The sequence below is a fragment of the Triplophysa rosa genome, linkage group LG25 (genome assembly GCF_024868665.1).
Source record: "Triplophysa rosa linkage group LG25, Trosa_1v2, whole genome shotgun sequence".
Taxonomy (NCBI): Eukaryota; Metazoa; Chordata; class Actinopteri; order Cypriniformes; family Nemacheilidae; genus Triplophysa; species Triplophysa rosa.
Genome location: NC_079914.1, coordinates 8109099 through 8119339, shown reverse-complemented (window position 1 = coordinate 8119339; position 10241 = coordinate 8109099). Strand labels below are relative to the sequence as shown.

Below are 10241 nucleotides of genomic sequence, written 5' to 3'. Positions count from 1 at the left end.
TGTCTTAAAAAGATGGAAAACCGCATGAGTTATGGATGTGACAAAAAAAGCATGCATGTTTTTGAGAGATGACAAACGTTGCAGTATTTCGGTGAATTAAAATGCGCAAACCAGAAGCAATAACACCCAACAAATGAAGAAGGGATGACTCTTCATAGACCAAAAAATGTTATTTTATTAAAAATTTGATGTACCCATTTATGAGGAATATGGACGGTTATGGATGTGACGATACTGTTATGGATGTGACAATTCACTTACCTGACTATGGAAACCTGTGTTTTTGAGACTGCACATGGGTACATTACTTTTAGTGCAGGACTGTCAAACTGTTGACAGCCTGTCCTGCAACTCATTATCTATACCAATGGAGAAAATAATAGTTCACGTAGCTTTCTGCAAAACACTCACATTCAAAACAACGAATGACGGGCCAACCCTAAACATCTCATTTGACTCTTATTTTCATTTGCACGGCATTACAATCTTAAACCCTGTTTGCGTCTGTGCATTTCTCCAAAACACCGAAATATGCAAAGTCTTAATTTGCTTAGCTGTTATTTATTTATATTTACATGTCTAAAAATACGATCAAAATACGCTATGAACACACGAGCAACAACAGTCCTCGACTGCCAGCAAATGCTTCTGGAGGGTGGTGTGTGTGAGTGTGGGGGTGGAGAGTTGTGTGGCTTCCTCTTTGCTGTGGTTCGCCGAGTGCCTGTTGGTGACACAAGCCCCTAGCAACCATCGCAGGGCATAAAAAGAAGAGCCGGACACAAGAGGAGGGAAGCCGGTAGGACACCGAGTGCAGTATGATCACAACCATAGTGCATCCGAGAACTGCCGGGCAACTTTCCCTCCCTGTACCATGCATGGCCTAATCGTGCAGAATCCTCCAACGCAATTCAACATGGCTGGAGATGATGGTGGAAGAAACAAGAACTTGTAAGTGCCAGTTTTACAGAACTTTTACAGAAGTAGGTGGGGATTGTGCTACGCTGGGAGTTGTGTTCAATTACAGCATGCTTTAGCGTACGTTTGCATGTGTGAAGCGTGAAATGCCGACAACAAAGCTGATGTTCTCTCTGTAGAGGAAAGAACCTCATGTGCCGACTAAAGTGCATGTTCTCCGACTCGTCTGCTCCGGAGAGGTAAATGTAGAAGTCCTTCAAACAAATGTGCAAAATTATGAAACTTACGAGTCATTGCTCTAAAACACCTTCCTATCTCAGCAGGCTAAGTTTAGAAGATACCCAACAATGGGCCCACTCTCTGGACCGCCTACTCGGGTCAAAATGTAAGATATTTTTTTAACTGGACAGATAGCTCCATACGGCTGTTCGGTTCGCCGTGATGACAGTAGACTTAAACATTTGTAAATCAAAGATGAGCGTGCTCCGTGTTTCCTAGATGGCCTGGCCACATTCCGTACCTTTCTCAAATTGGAATACAGCGACGAAAACATTGAATTCTGGTTGACGTGCGAAGACTACAAGAAACTAACGTCCTCGCATAAAATGACCGCAAGGGCGAAGAAAATCTTCGAGCAATTCGTTAAAGCCGAATCTCCCAAAGAGGTACAAGACACAATGCCTCAACACTTCGCGTTTATCAAATACTTACCATTTATTTCTAAACTCTCGTTTGCATTGCAGATCAACATCGACTACCACACACGGGAAGAAATCAAGAGAAGCGTAAGAAAGCCGACGGTGCAATGTTTCGACGAGGCTCAGAAGATTGTTTACGGACTGATGGAACGCGACTCTTACCCCAGATTTCTACGGTCGGAGATGTACAAGAGCCTCCTGGAATCCCTCGCCGAAGACGCTGAACGAGGATGACTGGATGGATATACTCAAAGCTCAAATACTCAAAGCTAAAGCTGGAATGTTTTGGTTTATTTCGCAAGAGACTATTTATGAACAGAAACCCAAAGCATCCCTACTCAAATGGATGAAACCATCAAAGAACCTCAAAAAAACACTTTACCATATTGATCTACGACAACGTAATATGTCTGGGACTAGAAGTCTCACTGCACTAACCCTACAGTTAACCCACATGAAAAAAATGTTATTAAAGAGCTTCTACTGGGGAGGCTTCCTGTGCAGATAAGCTTCAATTTTTTCCGGTGGTTTTACGAAGCTACAACATTGGCACAACACTATCAATTCCTGGAACGTCCAGGAGATCTTTAAGAACTGTTTTGCCATAAAGACTTTAGTGACAAAACATTCTACCTCAGCCAGTTGGTTGAGGTGGTTTGGAGATTCTTGGAAAAGGACTGTATTTTAAATAACCTATTTGCCAAAGATGTATCGATAAGTAAAGATAACACTTAACAATTAGGTTGTATTTGTTAGTTAATGAATTAACTAACATGAACTAACTGAACAATACTTCTACAACATTTATTCATCTTAGTTCACGTAATTTCAGCATTTTCTAATACATTTTAAAATCAAATGTCTGTTCACATTAGCTAATGAGCAAAAAACTAACATGAACAATTAAATTGGCATTAACTAACATGAACACAGATAAAAACTATATTATTATATTTGTTAGTTTATGTTAGCTAACGCATTAACTAATATTAACAAATACAACCTTATTGTAAATTGTAACCGGGGTGAAGTTCGAATAAAAATGGAAAACTGTAGCATGTGTGCCACACACAAAAACTGTAGGCATTGCATTTCTTGTAATGTTATGAATTAATTTAAAAGCAAATGTACTACTGTACTACGACTGTTATTTATTAGCTACAGCCACTGGTTGGATGTTGTTGTTTGTTCCGTCCACTTTGATTTTTAAGAATAATAAAATTAACATTGGATACTGTCGAACTTCTTTTTACAAATTATTAAATTTTCATGTATAAAAATGTTTACCTATTTATTGATTAGCTAGCATTTTTTATCTTACTTAGTAAGCTGTTGAGCTATATTGTGCAATAATGTCATTAATTTTCAGAATTTGTTTGTACTTATTGACAGCAAATATTCAAACATAAAAGCAAAATTTACAGTATATATTAGTTTTTTGTTACAAATTTAACAGCCGCTACAAAACAAATAAGTGAACTTCACAGCCAATATCACACTGTAGGCCTAGTTCCTGCAGCTCAACTGGTAGCACATTGCGCTAACAACACCACGGTCATGGTTTTGATTCCCAGAGAACAAACTTGTTAAAATGTGTAAAAAAACATTTGATACACTTCTAAATGCTTTGGATAAAGGCATGCCAATCCACATAAATTTATTTTTAAATGTGAATTCATCAATGTCAACACCACAGGAATGAGTCTGACAGGTCCCATGACTCTTCTAACAAATACATTTGAAACAGGAACATCCGAGTTTCAGTTCCCACAGAACAGAGAATTAGGACAGAAAGACTTCAGAAGTTGCAGAGAAGTGTGTATTGCAGCGGCTGCTGTAAAGTCAGGCCATCTTGCAATTTGCACATTTTTGCTATTGCATGTGAAGTATTGCTAGTCTAGTTGAGGCAAGATTTCCTCCATGTGACAACTAAGATCTACGATGAACTACTTCTGATAACTGACCGTCTGATGAGACTGTAACATTTGTGGTAGTACGTCAGTATTAATTTGAAAAACTTTATTTTAGCATTTTTTCTATTTAGACTTGTTGTAAAATGTCGGATGACACTAATTCCCAGAGGAACACTGCTTAGATGTTGCACTCTTATGTCACCATATTGAGTTCCCAGTTACCCGATGTCAGTGTGTCCCACAACTTCTTAAGACACACATGACACAATTGATGACATATATAAAAATACATCTTAGATTCCATTCAAGATAATAAATTGATAAGCTGGTCTTCAAAGATTTTGATGAGAAATGTAGAAGTTCACACAGAAATCTTGGATTTCCGATTTCAGACTTGGTTGTATGAGCAAATCTAAGCACAGTTTAAGACATTTTCACGAGTTCTTTTATGAAACATATTTTTGAAATACGACTGAATGTTTATCAGTAAGGTGTGAAATACAATGAAAAACATTTTACTCTGCACAAAAGATTTTTTGGTACTGTTCTGAAAAGACAAAAATTGAGAAAACATGACACGTCCCCTTTAACCCCCGCCCCATCTAATCTGATTGCTGTCTAAGAAAAATAACTAAAGATCTCTTTTTTTGTGATCTTACCTTAATTCACATAACAAAACAGGGAAGAGTCTTCAAGTAAAGTTAACCACAGACCTTATTTTACTCAAAAAAACAGAAACCGCTGTTAAAACAATAACACATTTGAAATTCCTGAAGAGAGCTCGAATACTAATTCTCTCCTGGATTTAAAGTCTGAAGCAAACGTCTGTATCCAAAAGATGCCTTAAAAAAACTAACATGAGGGTTATTTCAAGTTCACCAAACACACCGTTTCACCATATATGGTGTTGCTTTTGTGTCAAAAAACACTGTTCTTGTTTTCATACTAAGGTACTTTTGGAGTCCCCTATGAGTACAGAACATGTGTCATTACTGGGAAATACCTTGTGCGCAAAACCTTTGGAGAAGCGTCTGTTTGAATGGAAACTTGGCAAGATCTCGAAGCAAGCCACTTAAGGAGCTCAGTGTTATTTACAGTCTGAACACCATAACAGACGATAAGTCTTTTCAAAACACACAGCCTTTATACCTCCAAACGTCTGGGAGGCTGGATGATGTCTGACAGCTCATAAAAATAAACTTTATGTGGAGTTGCCGATGTATCTGGTAGGTCTCCTAGCATGCTTTTTTCTCTTAGCAAAAAATCTTCTGATTGGCCGAGGTATGCGCAAAACTTGCCAAAGCAGCAGATACTCATGAAAACGGAAAAGATGACAACAAATAGGAAGCGGAAAAAAATAAAAGCTTATGGTTGCAAACGACAACAAGCAACCGTCAAATTTTCTGCCCCAAAAAGTTATTTTTACATTATAGTCATTTACATACATGTATTTTAGGTTTATTGATTCAAATTTTCCTGCGTCAATAGCGTTCCTCGATTTCTTCTACATTAAGCATTTGTGCTAAAATGTTTTTCATAAAGATGCTTCAACACTGCGAAAAACGCAATACGAATTAAAATCGTGTTCAACTTTAAGTTCATGGAAACTTCCACGTCAAAACTCAAGTGCTTATCCTGTTAATAGTCCAATGTCTATGCAAATCAAACCGTTAACCATATCCTTTTAGCGATGCTGTCGAAAACATCACTGACAATCTACATTTGCATTTGCATTTGATTGAATAAACGAATGGAAACATGCATATTTCCGATGCCATGTTGGTTACAGGAACAAACAGCACTGTCTTTGCTATTTAGAGATATTAACTGAAACAGAAACCAGTATTTCATGTTCAAAGTGAATAAGATCATGTGAGCTATGCACGACTCATTCAGTTTAGGAAATGTGTAACAAAATTCTTCATCCTTGTTCTTAGATATCAGTATTTGAGAGGTCATGCTTTTGAGACAATGGTTTGTGTTTATCGATAAAAACCAATAACCACGAAATGCAATAAACCCAATTTTTCATACACAGGGGACCAAAGACTGAGATCAAAAATGCTTACATTTTCTATTCCGTTGCAATTTAATGCAAACATTGTCTTTACAGAATATAATATCAAAATACCGCAATGTGAATGGAAAGCAGAATCAAACCTTTTATTGTTGCACGTGTGCTTGCATTTAATTGAATGACTCAGAATAAATAATACAGAATCTTAAATATTCCGCCTTCAAGTTACAGTACGTCACAATTCTTACTATTCAAAATGTCTCGCAGTCCTAAAACTTTGTTTATTTCTAATTTTAAGTTAAAAGAGTTCCATATTGTGGCTTTACCCATACGTGCACACCCAGAAACATCACTTCACCTTTTAACGCCTAACATGTAATACATCAGAAATGAGTTAGCAGTTGACAAAAAGTCATGCATTTAACTATTCCTGCAAAAACGCACATTTCTAGAAACTTTACAACATTTTTTACTCTTAACCAGCCACAGTTTTGCTTTATCTTTGTGTTAATGTAGGCCTGTGGATTTCTTTGTTAATGTACTGATTTTAAAGCACATAATATCATTTACTGTATGTACATCTTACTGTAAGAGGTTAGTCTCACAACTACAACGATAAACACATTGATCTGACTTGGTGTTTCGCAACATATACTGTATACACCCAGTTGGCCCAAAATGTTTAATGGCAACAATACACTTTTTTTGGCCTTTACAACAGATCTAGCCCAGACATCTTCCGTCAACAATTATCAAGAAAATAAAGGGAGAGAGCTTTTTTTGTCCTTTGAGCAACACCTACATTAATTAAGATGAACTATTTATAGAGATGAGTTTCTATAAATAAGACATTCCTTCTAGAAATAGAAGCAAAAGGAATGTTGGAGGAGAACATACAAGTTTGTTCAGTACTTAAACCGGATATTGCATAATAAGCTTTTACCTTTTGTAAACCATTAATTGTGAGAACATTGCTCAAAAATCCAAACAGGTGTGAACTGATACACCTGTCACGTACACACATTTTCCATGACTATTACTTTTGAATAATGGTGTGGTGATTGATCAGATGACACAATAGAAACTTTAGGGAAATAAAAAATGAACTATATTATATTTCAGATACTTACAATTAGCCACTGTTTGCCTATTATAAAGCCATCCTATATTTTTAAAACTGTTAAGCATGATAAAATGAAAAGGTTAGTTAATGTTCCATATGAAAGTTTTAGAAAACAGTGCTCTTCTTTTATACTGCGAGTCTGGTGTAATGCTCCTGCGTTACATCAAAATCTTTTTAAGACCACATAAACAATCATTCATTTAATTGCACCCAAACTTTTGTCAAACCCATTATTGTAACACCGAATAGACTAAACTCATGATTACTTTGAGGAAAAAAATTAAGTGTTCCTTCCAACAAGACTTGCACAAGCAGACTGCCCCTCACATGCTGACGCAGCGCAACCAATCACGTGCTTCCTCCACTGATAAGGACACGCCCTTAGCACAGCACGCTGAGGTATAAAGCAGCCCAGGCTGAGAGAACCAACATGTTGGATTTGTTTGATACTGATACACACACACACTGGCAACAATGAGAGCTGCTACAATAGACACAAGCATGGAAGGACTGATCCATTCAAAAAACCTTGAGCCGGCCATGGGAAAAGACAACATGAAGTGAGTTTTTTTGCATGTTAAACTTGGTTTTCTGTTGAGTTGTATGCGTGCGGTTGCTAACGTTATGTTGGTTACGATTGACAGAAGGACTTGGAGGTCAAGGATGCTCTTTAAGAGTTTTCCTCTGAGAGAAGCCTCACGTGGCACAGCGCGGAGAAATGCATACAGGTAATGATTTATAATGTACATAAACTTTGTAAATGCTTTGTGAAAGTATTCTGGAAAAAATATCTGAACAATTTTTCTACTTCTGTGTTCTCACAGGCCAACCGCTGAAGAAGTAAGTCAATGGGCAGAGTCTCTGGACAACTTACTGAACAGTAAATGTAAGTATTGCTCACCAAATTGTGGCTCTTTTTAGGGCTTCGTAAATTCAGAAATGGCCAGTTGATCTAATTCATGGTATCCCATCTCATCTGCAGGTGGACTGACCGCATTTCGCCTCTTTATGGAGTCGGAATACTGCGTTGAGAATATCGAGTTTTGGGTGGCCTGCGAAGAGTTTCGAAAGATCAACTCCAGATCAAAACTCAGATCCAAGGCAAAAAGGATATATGAAGAATTCATCAGAGAAGATTCACCAAAAGAGGTGAGGTGAACATCCGGTCTACATCAAACATTAATGTTTGCTTTCATAAAAGCACATTATAATAATTTACTTCCTTCAGGTCAACTTGGATTTCCGCATGAAGGAAACCGTCGACCAGTGTCTTCTGTTACCAACACCGACCAGCTTCCAAGCCGCTCAAAACAAAGTATATTTCCTGATGGAACACAACTCGTACCCTCGCTTCCTGGAGTCTGAACTCTACCGTCACCTTTGTAAATACGCTGAGGGAGAGTGATTTCTTTATTTTTTTAAAGTAAAGATAAGGTCATTGCGATGTTTCATCAGATGTTGAATCAGTAGCATGTGATAGCTCTGATTTCATTTATCGGCTGCACTTTTAGAATTTCAATGTATTTATACTTTGCAGATTTTGCACAAATATGTAAATAGGTATGGTGACATGATCAAATGTATTTGTTTAAAAAACAGTAACTGTTTGTCCTAAAGTTGTGTTACTTTTGGCATATGTTTATATACAGTATATCGTCATGTTGTTGACTGGCTCAACAACAATGTCATACAATGTTTTGTATTTGCTCTTTGTTTTTCTATGAATAAATTTGGATGAAATCATTTTTCATTGGTCAACTTATAACTTTTTTTGTCATTGGTCATGTTCAACCCTTGTGTTATTAATATGAATAAATGGAAAAACAAGAAAAAAACATCATTAGTCAGGAAAGCTACAATGTTTACACTTTTGAGAAAATTAACCTACGAATGTTTCTGCACATTAAGCCAAATGGTATGCTTATAAAAACGACACAAATGTTCTTTAAACGAGCAATGTGGAGATTTTAGCGGCGTCTAGTGGTGAGGTTGCGAATCGCAACCAATGGCTCACTCCACTCCACCCCTCTCTTTCAAAGCACTACGGCGGCTCTCACAGCACTAAGATAACGTCACGTTTTCGTTTCTTTGCTAAATGAGATAACGTATTTATGAAACGCACTTTGTAGAGCAGTTTGTCCTTTTAGCGCTACTGTAGAAACAACGTGGCGTATTACATGCAAGGGGACCCGCGGTGTATGTAGATAGAAATAGCTCATTCTAAGGTGATAAAAACATAACGCTTCATTATGTAAGGTCTTTATACACCTCTGAAGACATAGCCATGTATATTATATTGCATTTCTGTCAACAGATACACAGATAACAGAAAAAATGACACACTGGAGCTCTAAAGATTATTTTCCTGCAAAGTCGCTCAGTATAAGACAACCTGCTAAAACCTTAAATATAAATGATCTAATCTCTATTTTTGACATGACCAGAGATGAACCTACGTATCTCAAAACCAACTCCACCAAATGTCAAACATTTAATGCAAATATTATGCAGAGGTCTGAACATCGTGCTTGTTATTTATGTTGCTAACGTGTTTCACACATTTGATGCAGCCTAATGTTTTTCATGTACGTGAGGACGTACTAACCGCGTGTTTCTTTTCCTGTAGATGATCACATTGCAGGCTGACACTGTCCAGATACCAAACACTCCATCTGTTTTGACTGATCCAACACAGCAGAAAGTGTTCACAGAAAGCACAGAGAGCCAACGTGGCTTTTTACATCAGCGCTGGCTTTCCTCACATCAGGCCTCATTGTTCATCTTCATATCTACAGTGGTGTAAAAAAGTATTTGGACACTAAAGTCACACCTTTATATGGATGTCTGTGCATTATATAAATATAAGTGGCAATTATTACAAAGAAATATGGCTAGAAAGTATCTTTCTAAGCAACATTTTTTATTTTACTTTAAAACACTTATTTAAAGGAAAACAATAAAGAAATCAAGCAAAAGTTAAAGTAGATGAATTACTGTAGACCTGTTGTTACTCTGCTTAGGCACCTTTGACTTGATCCACTAAAAATGTTTTTTGGACTATTTGGTTTAAATGCATCGCAAATTATGTCAAAACTCCACCGCTGATCAAACACGCCTGAACCAGCTTATCAAGGTCTTAAAGATTACTTAAAAAATGTAAAGCAGGTGTGTTACAACAGGGTTAAACCCCACCTAACATGACATATTTCCTGTAGGCTATAGCCTAAGTGTTGAAGTGGGTCAGGTTGTGTTATTATTAAGTAGTAACTATGTAACAGATGACACATCTTCCATAATTATTTAATAATTGTGGTGCTTTAATTAAGTGATAAACAGCTGCATATCTTACATAATGCATAAGTGCGGTCTGCATCAATAAATGTGTAACACGTTTATCAATTGCCAATTAATATAAGTAATATATCATTTATTTAACTTACACTAGCAAGTTTTCATGATCTTTTATGATTATGGGGCACACAAGCTCCTGATGCATGATGGGATACATCTATGGCACTAGCAATGCCAAGGTCATGGGTTATACAATGTATAATACAATGCAATGCAAGTCGCTT

The 10241-nt window shown here is 37.0% G+C and overlaps 2 protein-coding genes across 3 annotated transcripts; both read left to right on the top strand.

Annotated features, from left to right (window-relative positions):
- Nucleotides 1–670: 670 nt before the first annotated feature.
- si:ch211-117l17.5 (regulator of G-protein signaling 13) lies at nt 671–2901 on the top strand. Of its 2 annotated transcripts, none has more exons than XM_057324909.1 (5): nt 671–948; nt 1095–1154; nt 1239–1300; nt 1414–1580; nt 1659–2901. In XM_057324909.1, the coding sequence occupies exons 1-5, from the start codon at nt 872–874 to the stop codon at nt 1845–1847; spliced, it is 555 nt and encodes a 184-aa protein (XP_057180892.1). In that variant the 5' UTR covers nt 671–871; the 3' UTR covers nt 1848–2901. The 2 variants fall into 2 exon arrangements, with proteins under 2 accessions (XP_057180892.1, XP_057180891.1); XM_057324908.1 differs by having other exon boundaries at nt 740–948; nt 1236–1300; nt 1659–2900.
- A 4190-nt stretch (nt 2902–7091) lies between these two features.
- rgs2 (regulator of G protein signaling 2) lies at nt 7092–8411 on the top strand. Its single transcript, XM_057324906.1, has 5 exons — nt 7092–7226; nt 7311–7394; nt 7491–7552; nt 7649–7815; nt 7895–8411. Exons 1-5 carry the CDS (start codon nt 7141–7143, stop codon nt 8069–8071), a joined length of 576 nt encoding a protein of 191 aa, XP_057180889.1. The 5' UTR covers nt 7092–7140; the 3' UTR covers nt 8072–8411.
- Nucleotides 8412–10241: the final 1830 nt, after the last annotated feature.